This window comes from Dipteris shenzhenensis, chromosome 14 (assembly GCF_047967505.1).
Source record: "Dipteris shenzhenensis isolate YYH24624 ecotype China chromosome 14, Dip_SZ_1.0, whole genome shotgun sequence".
NCBI lineage: Eukaryota > Viridiplantae > Streptophyta > Polypodiopsida > Gleicheniales > Dipteridaceae > Dipteris > Dipteris shenzhenensis.
In genome coordinates this window covers 52,574,739-52,592,970 of record NC_141609.1, presented here as the reverse complement: position 1 = coordinate 52,592,970, position 18,232 = coordinate 52,574,739, and the positions used below count along the sequence as shown (strand labels likewise).

Below are 18,232 nucleotides of genomic sequence, written 5' to 3'. Positions count from 1 at the left end.
AGACCCAGACCCCCAGCTACTCTCCACCGGGTCTTGGAGGCTCTGGCTCTATGGGGAAGTTCCCATCAGGTATTTGCAGTGGGACCCCGGAGAGTGGGAGTGGATTGACGCAGGGCATCGAGAGAAGAGCATCCCCTTCTTTCGTTACACGGTCAGTAATGCCAGGAGATATCAGCTCAGTAGTAGAGGTTGGAGACCTTCCAGAGTTCCTCATTGGGAGACTTCTGATATCACTGCGGATCTGCAGAGGTGCTTCTGGAGGAGACTCTGGAAATCCCACAGGAATAGAAAGATCACTATCTTCTTTTGGCTTTCTATCCATGGAGGGATTGCAGTGAACCTTTGGAGGTCCAGGTTCGGAGCCGACCCTACTTGCCCTCGATGCCTTTCTGCTTCGGAGACTTTTCAGCATTGCTTATGGGATTGCAGACAGGCGAGGATGATTTGGATGGGGGTAGCCAGGATTTTCAGTCACTTTGCCCACTCCCCATTTTTTATGACATGGGGCTCAATGGCTTGGCTTTCTCTTACAGGATCTCAGGTTTTCTATGAGAGAGTTGACTCCTCTCGGGCCATTTCGGTTCGACGTCATCGGACTGAGTCCTATTCGTTGGATGTGGTACCACACCTTCCTTTTACAGCTGTATATGCCTCTGTGGATACTTCTTGGGAGATTCTAGCGAGCATAACATCCTGGCATATTTGGAGAGCCAGATGCACAGAGGCTTTGGAGGGTGCTCAGGTTCATCCCTCGCACACATTGGCTAGTATCTAAACAGACATATCTAAACAGACACTGTACATACTTTGATGGCCGTATGGACGGGTATGCAGGAGACTCCCGTGCAGCCTCAGCTAGGAGGGCTTCTTTCTTCACGGAATGGAAGGATTCTCCTTTCTTCTTTGAGACTACTACAGGGTTGAGATGGCACTTTCAGCCTCAGCCTTGGTTGTTATCCACCTCACTCTGAGGGGGTTTTTTTATTTATCCTTATGATTCCATGATGTATTCCGATTTTGCTCTCGCGGGTTTTTTCTCTTACTTAATAGAAGTCTTTTTCTTGGAAAAAAAAAAAGGATCTCCTAGTAACGCCGCCAGCATCTAGTCTCTAGCCTGTGATCTGGAAGGATGTGACCCAAAGATGCGGGCAAAAAGTGATGTGGAGCCCTTTAATTCCACATCTTTCTTGAGCTGCTGCAACTCGTCTTCTGAAAAAATGATGGTTCTTGCGGCCGGTGGAAGTGGAGGAGATTGGCTGAATGGGGATCCATTCGCCAATCGAAGTGAAAAGGCCGATTCCAACACTGTTAAAGCTCCGTCCGTGAAACTACTGCCCAGGACGCCTTGAAACGGGCATAGGAAGGAGGAGAAAGGAGAGGGTAGGAGAGAGGGAAAGAGACGGAGAGAAGAAGTGGAGGGGAGCTGAGATAGGATAGAAGGGAGAGGGTTGACGGGGAAGGAGAGGGTAGGCAAAAGAGAGAAAAACAGGGGAGAGGCAGGGAAGGGGCAGGTTAGGAAGGGAGGGGGTGGGGGGGTGAGAGGAAGGGTGGGAGAAGGGGCGGGGGAGGGAGGGGGCAAGGGAAGGGAAAGAGGGGGTGGGGGGGAAAGGGGGGGGGGGGGGGGGTGGAGGAGAAGGGGGCGGGGGGGGCAGCAGGGGGGAGAGGAAGGGCGGGGGAGGGGAAGGGGAGGGAAGGTGCAGGGGAGGAGCAGGGGGCGGGGGGGCAGTGGGAGAGGGAGGGTGGGGGAGAAAGGGGACGGGAGAGGGAGGGGGCGGGGGGGCAGCGGGTGGGGGAAAGAAAGAAAGAAAGAAAGTGTATTATTGTCCACTAAAGGCCAAAATGGGCCCATGGGACATCAAGAACTCTGCATACAAGATAGCACAAAATCAACGTGCCACAAAGAAGAGGCATCGTCAAATATCATCTAAGTGCTACACAATACACTGCGAGTGAAAGTACATAATGTCAAATTTGAGCCTAAATACAAAGTAAACTAGATGCAAGGAAACCGCCCCTGGGTGCAAAATGGGGGGATGAGTACAATATGCCAATGCAAAGATACAAGTCCAGGTGTCACGGAGTTTGAGAACCAAAATAATACTGGAAATCCTGTCCATCGACTCTGCCTCCTGTTATGAGAGTACAAATCTGAGCAAAGGTGAGGAGAGCGGCTGGTGGGGCGAGGGGGCGGGGGAGGGTGAGGGTGCGGGGGAGGGAGGGCAATGGGTGGGGAGAGGGAGGGCGAGGAAGGAGAGGGAGGGGGCGGGTGGGCTGGCAGGGGGGGAGAGGGAGAGCGGGGAGGAGGAAGGGAAGGAGGAGGGAGAAGGGGAGGGGGCTGGCAAAGGGGAGGGAGAGGAGGAGTAGCGAGGGGAGGGAGAAGGCAGGCAGCGAGGGTGAGCGGGGGGGAGAGAGAGGGAGAGGGGGCTGGCTGAGAGGGAGAGGGGGGGGGGCAGCAGCTCACAGGGAGGAGCAGTAGCTTCGTACACTACTATGCTGGAGCCAGCTCTACTGTTACACTACTGTGTTTATTCTCAACAGCCTTGCGGCAATCTTCCCCCCCTTCTATGCCACTTACATCCGGCCAAAAAGGATGTCAGAATCTGAGACTCACCACATGCTGGCTGAATGGCGAGGGTGGGAAGATGCAAATATGTGGACACTAGAGTAGGAGTGAGAATGTTCCACGAGCCTGTGAACTCAAAGGTGTCTAAGGACATATCATAAGAGCGGATGAAAGCCGTGCATAATGGAATGTCCACCACAAGTAAGTGCCTCGATCTCTCTTGGAGATAACACGGATGAGAGATGGATCGAGGAATGCATTGAAGACCACCTAAAGCCTGGAGGGATGATCGGATGCATGCTCATCGGCACTGGGGCCACTCAATGCCTCTTGAGATGCAATTATCTGTGTAGCAGGTGGTGTATAGTCCGAGTCCCCCATAATCAGAACTGGAATGGCTGGATGCATTGTGAGAAGCTCGTGCCTGGCAGTCCTGGTCCTCATCTAAAATAACTGCAATACTGGGACTTGGTGTAGTAGATGACCTTAGGGCGGATGGAAAACTAGAAGCTTCCCTCTGGTGTTTGGGGTGCTGGCTAGGTGGAGGGGCAGTCATCGAGCCGCTAGTCTTGGTAACGGGGGGAAAGGATGGGAAGGGAATCCTTGTGCAAAGTCATGGTTGCATAAAAAGGAACAAAGAGGGTGTCTTTGGGCAAGCGAGGCTTGAACTTAATGTGTTTCTCTGGCATTAGCAAGGTGCAGTAGGAGGAGATGGCAAGGAGGGGAGAGGTTAGTAGGAGGAGATGGTGAGGGGACTGGAGGAGGTCAAGAGGAGATGTGGTTGCTAGAGGAGATGGCGAAGGGGGGGGGGGGGAGAGGAGTAAGCGCAGGGGAGGAGGGGGGGCACAGGGAGGAGATGGCTGGAAGAAGGGGACACTGCAATAGGGAGGAGATGCGCAAGAGACAGAAACATATGGGCAGGGGGAAGGGAGGTGATTATGCAAGAGGGGGGTGATGGCGCAGGGGAGGGGGGTGAAGGTGCAAAGGGGTAGAAGGGGGTTGCGCAGGAGGGAGGTGATGGTACAGGGAAAGGGTGGTGTTGGCGCAGGCGGGGGCCCGATGATGGCGCAAGAGGGGTGATGGCTCCCTGATGGCATAGGAGGGGGCAGGAGGGCACAAGGAAGAGATGCAAGGGGGCAAGAGGTCCTAGATAGGAGAGGCACAAGATCTAAGAGAGGACAGGAGGGTGCAGAGAGGAGAGAGAGGAGAGGCGCAGGGGCTAGGAGGTGCACAGGCATAGGAAGGTGGTGCCAAAAAGGTGATGGCGCAACAGGGAGGGGAGGGGACTCTCATCAACATTTAGCTAGACATCGTATACACCTAGCGCTTGACTTGACGAGGGATCGGATCTATATGCCAAGCAGAGTCCTTGGGGAAGGATCTCCCAAGCCACCCTGGCAATAGCGTTTGTTGTGCCATCTAGCCCGCTCCATAAAAAATTCCTTATAGGCCTTATGAATCAAGTGATGCAATCCCTAGAGCTACACCAACAGAAGCAAACATACCAAGCCGTGACCAGCAGAACCTGGTTGACAACCACCACCCTGGATGCAAAGTCTAATCTAGCTGAACTCCAAAAAAGAAGTTTCCTAATGATACTCTCCAACACCGGAGCAAGCTGCTGCTGAGAAGAGATACCCAAATCATCCTGGCATCCTAAATACCTGACTGACACACCCGTCTGAGTCCAAGTGAAGCCCAAATCAGCCCCCCAATTTGGAGTTTCATCATCACTGATCCAAAGCCATTGGACTTGTTCCAATTAATGTGAGTACCTGCTGCCATACAAAAACAGTCCAAGGTTGTCTTGAAGAGGTGAGAGTCTAAGGGCAGGCCTCCAAGAAAATAGCTTGTCATTTGCTAGCTCTTAATCAATGAGGTCCTCTTCCTGTCTAAGCGGTAATTTGAGCCCAAGAATCTAAGCTCGAGATCTGAGAAAAATGCTCATAGCCTCAACCACAAAAAGAAAAAGAAAAGGGGCAAGAGGACATCCCTGATGGACTGATCTCAAAAGAACCCTCCTATAAGTACTTGGCTGTGGGATGATCTATACAAAGCTGAAACCCCTCTGATACATGCATTTGAAAACCCAAAATGATGAAAGGTGCCCTCCAATAAATCCGAAGATACCCTGTCATATGCTTTTCAAAGTCCAGGAGAAGAATGGCTATCTTTTGTCCACTGTGCATGGCCCACACCGAAGCTTCCCAAAAAGAGAATATATTATCAAAATGCTTCTGCCATGAACAAATCCCGTCTGCATATCATGAATAAGATCTAGAAGTATGGGATGCAAACACAAGCTGATTATTTCTTCCATGATTTTATAGCAAGTGCCCAATAAAGTGATAGGTCTACACTGTGACACTAAATTTCTGCACCCTTCTTTTGGGATTAGATGTATGAGATCCTCTATAAGCGAGTTAGGCATCTCACCGGGGTTGTAAACACCCTACAGAGCTGAAGTAATGTGATCCCCAATCATATCCCAAAAGGTCAGGAAAAAAGAGGGTCTAAGTCCCCGTCTGGACCTGGGCACTTTCCCTTGTGGAGGGTAAAAAGCGCAGACTTAAACTCTATGTTGGTAAAAGGTGCATCAAGAGAGAGCCTCATATCAGGTTTCACCAACCTAAGAATACACTGCCATATGACCTGCTTGGCATCATCAGTGGCCTCGCTACCAGGATCTGCTGAGAGAGGGGAGGCATAGAAATCTATAGCTATGCACATGACGGCATCTGGATCTAACTGTAAAACTCCATTTGAGTCAATGAGCTGAGATTCACTCTCTCTACTATGTCTGGGGCCATGAGAAGAGAAGAATTGCTTATTGACCCTACCTCCCGTCTAGATCCAGAAGGACTCTCCTGCATGAAAGGCATAATCTACTCTTTAATCTAACAAAATCTGCTAGTAAGCCCTTGCTGCAGCAAGGTGCTACTCAATCCAAGCATCGTGTGGCCTCTTCTACTCTTCCCTCTGCAAGGCTGCCAACTACTGGCAAACACCAATCTCTTGTCTAAGAATCTCACGTCTCCTAGTACTCACAACCAGATGGTAAAAGTCACTAATATCGCGGAGAGGGCATGTGCCAAATGTGATGGAGAAGGCACTACACCTTGCAAGTGAGAAACGTAGATCTGCAAATCTGCCTCTATGAGGTCCTCCTCTGCATAAAGGGCATTAGGAATCCTAAGACCTCTCAAGTGCAGCTCATAAAGCATCAGCACCACTGGAAAGTGATCCGCGAAGTAGAAATCCCAGGGGCAATGCAAACTAAACCTCCTCTATCCAAGGCCCAATCGTCAACATAGAAATGGTCAATCCATGCTAGGCATCTGCGGTCTCCTGTTCAACCAGGCAAATAGAAGTGACTGTGACTAAGTGTAAAAGGCATCATCAAACCAAGCATCTCTACCACTGAAACTAAAGAGGAATGCATCCCAAGCTTCCCTCTCCAAGGAGTGGAGGCCACCCTCTCAGCCTCCTTTTTTGTTTGAGGGCAACTCCACCATGTTGAAGTCTCCTCCAATGACCCACGAATCTGCAATGGGAACCCAGAAGAGCAACTCCTTCCAGAGCAAGACACGACCCCCTCTATTATTGGGGGCATAGAGGTTGAGGAATCCAACCTTACGTCCCCCAATCAAAAGAAGAATCCACTGGGCTCTAGAGGGGAAGATAACTCCATGTCCAACAACCAGGGGGAGAAAAGAGGCCCACACTGAAATGCATGTACCTCCCCTGGTTCCCAAAGCAGGTGACCAAAAAGTGTGGCTTGAAAGAAATTTACTCAACTTTGTGCAATCTATGTCATCCAGCTTATGCTCTTGGATGAATAAGACATCAATGGAGCCACCAGTAACACTGAGGGGGAGAGCGGAAGGGATAAAGGGAGAAAGGGGGGAGAGAGAGAGAGAGAAAGAAAGAAAGAAAGAAAGTGTATTATTGTCCACTAAAGGCCAAAATGGGCCCATGGGACATCAAGAACTCTGCATACAAGATAGCACAAAATCAACGTGCCACAAAGAAGAGGCATCGTCGAATATCATCTAAGTGCTACGCAATACAATGCAAGTGAAAGTACATAATGTCAAATCTGAGCCTAAATACAAAGTAAACTAGATGCAAGGAAACCGCCCCTGGGTGCAAAATGGGGGGATGAGTACAATATGCCAATGCAAAGATACAAGTCCAGGTGTCACGGAGTCTGAGAACCAAAATAATACTGGAAATCCTGTCCATCGACTCTGCCTCCTGCTATGAGAGTACAAATCTGAGCAAAGGTGAGGTGAGCGGCTGGTGGGGCGAGATCTCCATGAGTAAGTCTCCTCCGAAAAGCTGCCATCATCCTGGATCGTCTGGAGATGAAGCGACGAGTACGTCCCCTATGTAACAAGATCCTACGGCGTCTACAAACCATCTCATATGTACATCCACAGGGTGGAGGCATGTGTCCTGTGTGAGCTCTGACCTCCTCGTGCTCCTCCTGGTCTCTGTCCTCTGGTATAGCGTGTGCCTGAGCTCTATCAGGCTGGGCTCTATCACGCTCCGGTTTGTGTTGATGGTCTCTGAGGTAGTCTCGTCGAAGCATAGTGGCCTCCCTGACATAGAGAGAGAGAGAGAGAGAGATGGAAGGGCTGACAGAGAGGAAGGGGGAGGGGCTGAGAGAGAGAGAGAGGGAGAGGGGTGGCAGAAGGGGGCGGGGCAGGGGGGAGGTAGGCTGAGAGGGCGAGGGACGAGGGCGGGGCTGAGATGGCGGGGGAGGGGGCATAGGCTGAGAGGGAAGGGGGAGGGAGGGGGAGGCGGGCTGAGAGGGTGGGGGAGGTGGGGGGGCTGAGAGAGGGAGGGAGGGGCTGAGGGAAGGGAGGGGGAGGGGCTGAGGGAGAGGGGGCAGCACAAGGGTCGGCGAGGAGGAGCGACAGCTCAACTTTTCCGAGGAGCTGAAGTGAAATGCCCCCATTCTTATCTATATTATTCTAGATTTGTACGAGTCCCACTTTGCTTTGGAGCAAGCCAACTATCATGATCACTAGCATGTTCTACTACCAAGATCCAATGAGATTATTTGGATTTTAAAAATGCGAGATGGAGGGCTTTGGTTAGAGGGGATGCAATCAGAGAGGATTAAGAGCATCCTCTCTGTGGAGCAAATGTTTTGACGTCTCCATATATTTCCTAGAAGTTGTTTCCATAGAAAAGGGGGAGCATTATAAGAATTACGTCGTGAATTAGTCACAGGTATGATATGGATATCTATGGAGGGCTTTGGTTAGAGGGGATGCAATCAGAGAGGATTAAGAGCATCCATTTTATGGAGCAAATGTTTTGACATCTCCATATATTTCCTAGAAGTCGTTTCCATAGAAAAGGGGGAGCATTATAAGAATTACGTCGTGAATTAGTCACAGGTATGATATGGATATCTATGACATAACTCTTACTTGTCTCTCTATTGTAACAATAATCAGATTTATCAGGTCTCAAAATCTTGGAATACTATATGGGACGAGGTTTATTCAGTCAAAGTCCTCTAGGTGTATGATACAAAAATCTTGGGAAACCAAACTTGTCAAAACACATACAAATGTATTGGTGCTTGCACAATTAATGTGATAAGAATGTATAGATACACATATAGCAAATAAATTTAAGATTGTGTTCAAAATGTCCTTTGTGTATAATTACCTTCAGTTGCAAGCTATCACAGCTAACTTCCAAGTAATAATCCCAGGAGGTACCCTCTAAAATAGAATTTCCCTCAATGATAGTTGAAGTTTCCTCTACCGTATGATTCCCTTCTTGAAGGACAATGAGTTTGTCATCAAAGTGGCAAAACCTATAAAATCATCATAAAAGATATAGAGCTGTTGGAGCATAAATATATAGTTCACACAGTTCTAAAACATAAATATACATCTTTTGTTGTGACTGTAAGATTTCACAACAACACGGACTAATAACACTTTCTTAACTCAACTATTGTTCTAATAATTTTTTAGTCTTTTGTCAACTCAAAAGTTTGGGATTAGAAGTTACGCGTTTGTGGAACAAGGAGTGATTTCACTTTCCAATTGAGCCCACACATTGTTCCCTAAAACCGAGAAAAAAACAATGATTTGCAATCTTTGCATATATGAATATCAATATGAAAATCAGATCTCTCTCTCTCTCTCTCTCTCTCTCTCTCTCTCTACATATGTGTGTGTGTGTGTGTGTGAGCGTAGGTCGTTTTTTTTTTGGGTGTGTAAGTGTGTGTGTGTGTGTATGGATGTGCAAGTGGAAGTGGATGATATATTTGATCTAGTTAAGGAGTATGCAAAGCATGCTTACCAGGACGGATGCTTGCTGCAGCAGATGTTGGGAATTGGTTGACTCAAACCCTGGGTGGTTCTTATGTCAAAAAAGTTCATTATGCAACAAGGGGCTTTTTTGAGATCATCATGGCTGATGAGGAGCACCGCTAGGTTTTGCTGGAGCACTCTCCTCTCTTCTATGGCCAGCAGATGGTGGTCCATGTCCTGCCCTGGTCTCCAACCTGGGATTATTAGGCATTGATTCGGCGTCATTGCCATGTTTGGGTAGAAGTTGTGGATTTTCCTCAATGCTTGTCTTCTCTTCTACCTAAAATTGTAGCTTCCCTTGGTAAGGTGGTATGTCCACCACGACCCAATGGAAATTTGAATCGCTTCTGCATTTTGTGGGATATAGATCATCCTACTCCAGCTTCATATTCGGTTACTGTGAATAATGTTTCGATACTCATAGCTTCGGCCACGAATAAAAAAAGGAAAGGAGCAAGGGGGCATCGCTGACGGACTGATCTCGAAATCTGAAATCTCTCACCCCTTACCCCACCAATAAGTACCTGGCTATGGGCTGATCTGTACAAGGAGGAAACACCTCTGATCCAGACATCAGTGAATCCAAAGCGTAGAAGGGTGCCCTCCAAAAAACTCCAATCTACTTTGTCATAAGCTTTTTCAAAGTCCAATAGTAGAATGGCAAGATTCTGGCCACTCTGCATGGCCCACTCTGAGCTTCCCAGAAAGAAAAAATGTTATAAAAAATACTTCTGCCATGCACAAATCCCGTCTGAGTGTCATGAATAAGATCAGGGAGAAGTGGCTGCATCAATTTTTACAAGGCAACAATCTGAAACTGGAGGATTTTGTGTTTGATCCTCCTCTAGTTTGATCTTGTAATTAGGGCAAGAGCCTTGGAAGGATTTCTTTATCAGATGCATACAGCCTCGCATACCCACTTCAGAAGAGGATTGGACACATAGTACCAGATGGGTTTGCACCACAACCCACCTCAAATCTCCCTCTTCCACAGGAGCTGCTGCTCCTCCCCGCTTCCCTGCTGCACCCCCTCCCTCAGGTCTCACCCCTCCAGATCCCAACTGGATGCTTGCGGCTCTCCCCCCAGACCTCACTCCACGATTGTTAGATGTCCGTCTTTTGGGACGAGGTTTTTTCCAGGTTGTTTTTGACACTCCTGAGGCTGCGAGCACTGTGCTCAAGGCTGAGTTTTTACACCTGGGACACAGGAAGATCTTCTTTGAAGCCTTTCATATTGGTTTCGACCCAGTAGAGGCAGATAAGAAAATCTTCTCGCTCTTCATCAGGTTCCCCGGGCTTTCCCAGGTTTACCATCGACTTCTTTCTGTTATTGGGGAGCATTTTGGCGCAGTTGCTGAGATCCCACCCCTCCCTGGGTTGCCATTGACTGCAGCAGAGGAAACCAAGGCTGATGGGGTTCCTAGAGTTAGGGTCCTTTGCAAGGATCCTAACCTCAAGATGGATCACGTTATGATCCAGCGCCCGGATGGTTCCTTTTTTCGCCAGAGAGTAGAGATTTCAGGCAGGCAGGACCAGTGCAGGATTTGTAGGACCTCTGGACACTTTGCCAGGGATTGCCCCAGGAAGAAGAAAAGGCCCAAGAAGCCCTCTGGTATAGCTACCGCCCCAGGGCATCGACAGGGGGGACAGGGGGGTGGTTTAGATCTAGCACTTGCTCCTCGACCTCGACAGAGGGGTGGTACAGGTCCTGCTCCTGCTCCTTGACCTTCGCATGGCAGTCCTCCTCAGTTAGGTGGTGGTACAAGTCCAGCACCTGCTCCTCGGCCTCGACAGGGGGGTGGTACAGGTCCTTCACCTGCTCCTCGACCCCCACCTCCCTCAGGTACATGCGATGCTCTACAGTGGGTTCCAGTACGTGTGCAGGTCCCTCCTTCAGTTCACGAGGGTACCTTAGTGGACTCTGCTTCACCTCGAGCTGTCCCTCCTGTCTCACCATGCACAGTCCGAGACGCTGAAGCTTCGACCTCCTCCCCAGTTGCAGCTTCTTCCTTGGATCCAGCAGTGCCAGATGCTCTTCTTGAGGCAGAAGAGATCTCCGCGGCTGGGCAGACACAGGATAGAGAGCATTCCTCACTTCCTCCCTTGGATAGGGGGAAGGGGATAGCTTACACTATTGATCCTCTTCCCTCACAAGGGATCCTTCGCACTCCGGTGTCTGGCTTGCTCCACAGGAACTCGTTTTCAGCCTTGGCAGAGAGTTCAGATTTCCCAGAGGAGGAGTTTGTGCCTGCTACTTTTGGGGAGCTAGTGGTTGGGTTTCCTATTGACAGGGCTTTTTCTTCAGGTGCCAGGATTCTTTCCCCTGTTGATTTTCCACCACTTGGTTCCTTCTCTCCCCCCTCGAGCAGGAGGTCTTCCCCTGTTGAGGGGTTCGTTTCCGCCACTAGGTCGGGTAAGGTGTTCCACTCTACATCCTCCCGTCAATGAGGATTATCAGTTGGAACATACAGGGCCTAGGTGGCGTCCCACATCGCCGCCGTAGACATCTGATCCGGGATCAGCTTCATCCAGGTGTTACTGGGGGTTCCATTGATATATTATTTCTTCAAGAGCACAAGCTGGATTCTAGAGATTGTGCCAAGTCAAGCAAGTTGCTTTCTGGCCATAATTTTTGGTCGCCTGCCTTGGGCACCAGGGGGGGCACTTCTATTTCAGTTTGGCAGTCGGTTCTCTCCTTAGTTGTTGGGCACGGAGTCATTATCCCCTCTAGAGCTCAATGGATTATTCTTTTGATTGGAGGGCGTAAGGTTGGCTTCCTTAATCTATATGCCTCCAACATTAGAGGGGAACGTGTCCTTATGTGGAAGACTTTGCTCTCCTGGGCCCCCATTGTGGATTCATGGGTGATTGGAGGTGACTTTAACATGGTCGAGTTACCGTCAGACAAAAAAGAGGGTAGAGAAGGCGGACTTTACTCTTTGGAGAGCGCAGCTTGGGATGCCTTCCTTTTCCATTTCTGTGGCAGAGATACTTGGTGTGATGATGCCTTTCTTATTCAGCCACAGTTCCTCCTGTTCTCTTGGTCGAACAGGAGGCAACAGATGCCTATTCATGCACGCATTGACAGATTCTATGTAGATGACTGGGCACTAGACAGAGGTGGATCGGTATGCATTGCTGCGGGGGTTTCCACTTCAGACCACTTCCCTATTGTGCTGGCTATCTCAGAGCCTCACTTGAGAGGCCGGTCTGCCAGCATCAGGATTCCAGATGCCTTTTACACAGAGGAGGACCTTACAGAGGCAGCCCTGCAGATATGGTTTGCTCATGTCCAGGGCGGGCAACCATATCCATCACATGTAGCCGCTGCCCTTTCTGGTATTAGCGACTTCTACTGCTCAGTTGCTTGTACCAGGAGACGAGATATTCTCAGACGTGAGATTGGTGTTCGCCAGCAGTTGGCAGCTTTGCAGAGGGAAGAGCAGAAACGGCCTTCAGATGCTTGGATTCAGGAGCGCCTTGCTGCAGCAAGGGCTCATCTGCAGTTATTGCTTGATCAGAGGATCAGAGAGCAGAGTATGCCTTTCATGCACGGGAGTCCTTCTGGATTCAGATGGGTGGTAGAGTCAATAAACACTTTTTCTCTACTCTTGGCCCTAGACATAGTAGAGAGAGTGTATCCCAGCTTATTGACTCACATGGGGTTTTACAGACAGAGCCTGATGACGTCTTACGCATAGCTTCAGATTTCTATGCCACCCTCCTTACTGCTGATCTTGAGACACATGATAGAGAGGATGCTAGACATGCTATTTGGCAGAGTATCCCTGTGTTGGTGAATCCGGATATGCATGTTCTACTCGACGCACCTTTCACCAACACAGAGTTCAGGACTGCACTTTCAGCCCTTCACAAGGGCAAGTGCCCAGGTTCAAAAGGCCTCACCCCGTCTTTTTTCATTGCATTTTGGGATATGATTGGAGACTATATTACTTCAGCCATGCAGGCCATTTGGGACTCTGGCGAGATGCCTGGGTCGCTTACAGAGGGTCTCATCCACCTTATCCCAAAAGGAGGTAGCAGAAATTTAGTGTCCCAGTGGAGGCCTATCACACTTCTGGGGACTTGTTACAAGATTCTGGCCAAGGCTATCAACCTCCGATTGCAGCCACTTCTCCCTGATCTTATTCATGACACTCAGACGGGATTTGTGCATGGCAGAAGTATTTTTGATAGCATTTTTTCTTTCTGGGAAGCTTCAGAGTGGGCCATGCAGAGTGGCCAGAATCTTGCCATTCTACTATTGGATTTTGAAAAAGCTTATGACAGAGTAGATTGGGGTTTTTTGGAGGGCACCTTTCCTCTTTGTACAAATCAGCCCATAGCCAGGTACTTATTGGTGGGGTAAGGGGTGAGAGATTTTAGATTTCGAGATCAGTCCGTCAGGGATGCCCCCTTGCTCCTTTCCTTTTTTTGTTCGTGGCCGAAGCTATGAGTATCTATGTTAGATCTCAAGCTGACATCTTTGGGCTGAGACTTCCCATCAGAAGGGAAGAGGAGCTACTTGACAGTGAGTTGGCTGATGACACAGCAATTTATTTGGATGCCTCTCCACAGACGCTCACTTCTTTCAGGACAGCATTGGATTTATTTTGCTTGGCGGCAGGGGCGCAGATAAATTGGCATAAATCCAATGGCTTTTGGATCAGTGATGAGGACACTCCAGTTTGGGGGCTTGACATAGGGTTCGCTTGGTTCAGAGGGGTGTGCCTATCAGGTAGTTGGGCTGCCAGGTCGGCTTGGGTATTTCTACCACGCAACAGTTTGCTCCCGTTTTGGAGAGCATCAGAAGGAAGCTTCTCTTTTGGAGCCCAGCCAAGCTGGATCTTGCCTCTAGAGTTGTGGTGGTCAACCAGGTCCTCTTGGCCACAGCCTGGTTTGTATGTTCATGTTGGTGCCGTTCTAGGGACTGCATCATTCAGCTCAGAAGACCGATCAGGAACTTTCTCTGGAGTGGGCTTGATGGCACAGCAGATGCCTTAGCCAGGGTGGCTTGGGAGACCCTCATCCTCCCTACACAGGATGGGGGTCTCAATATTATTGATCCAGATTTACAGTGCAGAGCTTTACTTTGCAAGATGGTGGTGCGAGGACTTATGCCAGGACAGGAACCGTGGAAGGACTTTCTTATCAGCAGCATACAGAGGTGCACACCTTCCTCAGAAGGAGACTGGATGAGCAGTGTTAGATGAATCTTCACCACAGCACACCTCAGGTCACCTTCGTCCCCTCTCATGGTTGCCATTCTGAAAGCTTGGGCCAGTTTCAGAAGCACTCTTCGGAGGATTCCTCCTTCCTCCCGGGAAGAGATTGATAGGCAACCCATCATGTGGAATGACAGTATTTTAGATGATCTTGGCAGGCCACTGGGTGCTTGACTCTACATGCAGTGGGCCAGGTGGGAGAGGGGACCTGCTTCTTCTTTGGGGTCTTGGAAAGCTTTCTGTAGGCTTCCAGAGGAAACCAAATCAAGGTTGACAGGACATCTCAGAGGGAGTGCAGGGAGGATCTTGCAGATTGAGGCAGCCCTTCCAGAGGTTTGGATAGACACAGATGATATGCCACTCACTTCCTCCACTTGGGCAGGTACTTTCTCAAGAGGTGGGGTTCCGCTTCAGGTCTTAGCTTTCCGAGATGCACAGGAGGATGCTTTGGTTTTTAGTGTCCAGGATGGTGGCAGATTGCTCAGGTCCACAGAGGACATCTTGCTTGAGTCTGCTTTTCAGCCTATCAGGGTTGTAGGTCTTTTGATGCAGGGATTAGATTCAGAGTGGTTCTTAAACCCTGACCCCCGGCTACTCTCCACCGGGTCTTGGAGGCTCTGGCTCTATGGGGGAGTTCCCATCAGGTATTTACAGTGGGACCCCGGAGAGTGGGAGTGGATTGACGCAAGGCATCGAGAGAAGAGCATCCCCTTCTTTTAATATACAGTCAGTAATGCCAGGAGATTTCAGCTTAGTAATAGAGGTTGGAGACCCTCTAGAGTTCCTCATATGGAGACTTTTGGTATTACTGCGGATCAGCAGAGGTGCTTCTGGAGGAGGCTCTGGAAATCCCACAGGAATAGAAAGATCACTATCTTTTGTTGGCTTTCTATCCATGGAGGGATTGCAGTGAACCTTTGGAGGTCCAGAGATTCGGAGCCGACCCTACTTGCCCCGATGCCTTTCTGCTTCAGAGTCTATTCAGCATTGCTTATGGGATTGCAGACAGGAGAGATTGATTTGGATGGGGATAGCCAGGATTTTCAGTCACTTTGCCCATTCCCCACTTTTTATGACTTGGGGCTCGGTGGCTTGGCTTTCTCTTACAGGACCTCAGGTTTTCTATGAGGGAGTTGACTCCTCTCGGGCCATTTCGGTTCGTCGTCATCGGATTGAGTCATGTTCGTTGGATGTGGTACCACACCGTCCTTTTACAGCTGTACATGCCTCTGTGGATACTTCTTGGGAGATTCTAGCGAGCATAGCAGCCTGGCATATCTGGAGAGCCAGATGCACAGAGGCTATGGAGGGTACTCAGGTTCATCCCTCGCACACATTGGCTAGTATCTGGACAGACATCGTACACACTCTGATGGCCGTATGGACGGGTATGCAGGGGGACTCCCGTGCAGCCTCAACTAGGAGGGCTTCTTTCTTCAGGGAATGGAAGGATTCTCCTTTCTTCTCTGAAACTACTACAGGGTTGAGATGGCACTTTCAGCCTCAGCCTTGGCTTTTTTCCACCTCACTCTGAGGGGTTTTTTATTTATCCTCATGATTTCATGATGTATTCCGCTTTGAGCTTGCTCTCGCGGGTTTTTGTTCTTACTTAATAGAAGTCTTTTTCATGGAAAAAAAAAAATCTCCCTCTTCCCCTCTTATGGTTGCTATCCTGAAAGCATGGGCCAACTTCAGGAGTACTCTTCACAGGATTCCCCCATCCACCCGTGAAGAGATTGAAAGGAAAGCTATCATGTGGAATGATAGGATTTTGGATGAGCATGGCAGACCACTTGGAGCTTCTCCTTACATGCAATGGCCAAGATGGGAGAGGGGCCCTGCATCTACTGTGGGAGCATGGAAAGCCTTCAGGAAGCTTTCTGCAGACCGACAGGATCAGATGGTTCTTAATCTCAGAGGGAGTGCAGGGAGAGTCCGACAGATTGATGCAGCCTTGCCCTTGGATTGGGTGGACACAGATGACCCTTTGATGTTTCTTCGGGGGGCAGGCTGTCTAGATCCACAGACGATATCTTGTTGGAGGTACTGTTTCAGCCAGTCAGGATAGTGGGCTTCATGAAGCATGGCTCTCTTTCACAGTGTTACTTGGATCCTGACCCGCTTCTCATCGCCCTGGGCTCATGGAGGCTGTGGCTCTATGGAGGTGTCCCAATTAAGTTTTTGCAACGGGACCCTGGGGAATGGGAATGGATAGATGAAGGACACCAAGAGAAGGGCATCCCCTTCTTTTGTTACATGATTAGTAATGCCAGAAAATTCTAGCTCATTCTTTTGTTACATGATTAGTAATGCCAGAAAATTCTAGCTCAGTTGTAGGGGTTGGAGGCCTACCAAAGCTCATCATTGGGAGAACTTTCAGATTTCGGGTGACTTGCAGAAATTTTTTTGGCAGAGGCTCTGAAATCCCACCGGAATAGAAAAATCACTCTCTTCTTTTGGTTTTCTATTCATGGTGGGATAGTAGTAAACCAATGGAGATCCAGGTTCGGAGCTGACCCTTCTTGCCCTCGTTGCCTTTCTGCTTTGGAGACAATACAGCATTGTCTTTGGGATTGCAGACAGGCGAGAATCATATGGAAGGGGATTGGAAGAATTTTCAGCACTTTTGTTCGCCTACCTTTCGATATGACCTGAGGATTAGTGGCTTGGCTTACTCTTTCAGGGCCCCAGGTCTTTTTTGAGAGACTTGACTCCTCTACGCCTCTTCACATCTGATGACACCTTGTGGAGTCGTGCTCTCTAGAGGATGTTCCAGCCACTCTCTTCAGGGCTGCTCATTCCTCGGTCGACTCTCCATGGGAGGTCTTAGCTAGCATTGTAGCATGGCACATTTGGAGAGCCAGATGCACTGAGGCTTTGGAGGATTCTCAAGTTCACCCTTCTCAGATCTTGGCCAATACTTGGACAGATACAGTACACACTCTAATGGCCATTTGGGCAACCATGCAGGGATCATCTCGAGCAGCCTCCTCCAGGAAAGTTACTTTTCTCAAAGATTGGAGAGACTCTCCCTTCTTTGCTGAGACTTCTACAGGGTTGAGTTGGCATTTTCAGCCTCAGCCTTGGTTTCTTTCTACCTCATTCCTCTGAGGTGTTTTTGATGGGATATCTCAAGGTGTATGCCCCAGGCACACCTTGGGTTCTATGTGTGTGTGCTAGAGGCACAGTTAGGTGCTCATAAGCACTGTTAAGTGGTGGTAGATGCCACATAGGATGATTGAGAGATTCTAGGAGCTGATTGAGGAGATGATTGTGGAGCTTGGTGGCTCATGTAGAGGTGCCTACATATGGACCTCACCCTTCTTCATTCTATATGCATTCTCTTGTTTCGTGTTCAGCTTCATGCTTTCCTTTCACTTCTTCAACATGGTATCAGAGCACTATGATCCTCCATGAGCCCATTTATGCCATGTCATCATCATCTTCTTCTTATGCCATTTTCCTCTTTCCTTCCAAAATTTTGTGAGAGCTTGTTCTCCCTCGTCGTTTCACCATTCTCCAATTCCTTTGTGCTGTAGAACAATCTCTGTAGGGCGCACCTTCAGCTCGAAGCTTGTCGCAAAATTGTGCCTCCATCGCCTGTGCCAACAAAAAAACAGTCCGCCGATGTATCGCGTAATGCCGCCTTTGTGTTCACTCATTTCCAAATTCCTCTAAGCACGAGTTGGGCGACGCTACAAGAAAGCTGCTGGTGAACTTTGAGCCCGTTTGGTCAAGTATTGGAGGAGAAACACACAAATAAGAACTCCGCTCCTGCGAGCTCCCTCCCCCTTCGCTCCCCGTCTACCCCTCCCTCGCTAACTGTGCGGCCCTCTCTCTCCCTCCGTCGGCTGCTGTCGCGCAGACAACCGCCCCCCTCTCCGCTACGCTCCCCCTCTCCGCCACACTCCCCCTCTCTCAGCTTCGGCTCCTCCGCCCGTCGCTACCCCCCCCTCCTCGCCACGCTCCTCTCGCCCCGCTCTGCCTCGTTCCTCTCCACTCCTCTCCACTCACCTCACCCCATCCCGCCTCAACCCACCCGCTCCACTCCGCCCACCCGCCTCCGCCTTGTTCCCTCCGCTCCGCTCCGCTCACCTCGC

At 49.6% G+C, this 18,232-nt stretch overlaps 1 protein-coding gene across 1 annotated transcript in view; it reads right to left on the bottom strand.

The window, feature by feature from the left end:
- LOC147894808 (dynein regulatory complex subunit 7-like) overlaps positions 1 to 18,232 on the bottom strand; it is a 589,338-nt gene that overhangs the window by 270,740 nt on the left and 300,366 nt on the right. The window contains 2 exon segments of the mRNA XM_087385174.1: positions 8,252 to 8,402; positions 8,603 to 8,657. Coding sequence (XP_087241300.1) covers positions 8,252 to 8,402; positions 8,603 to 8,657 — 206 coding nt within the window.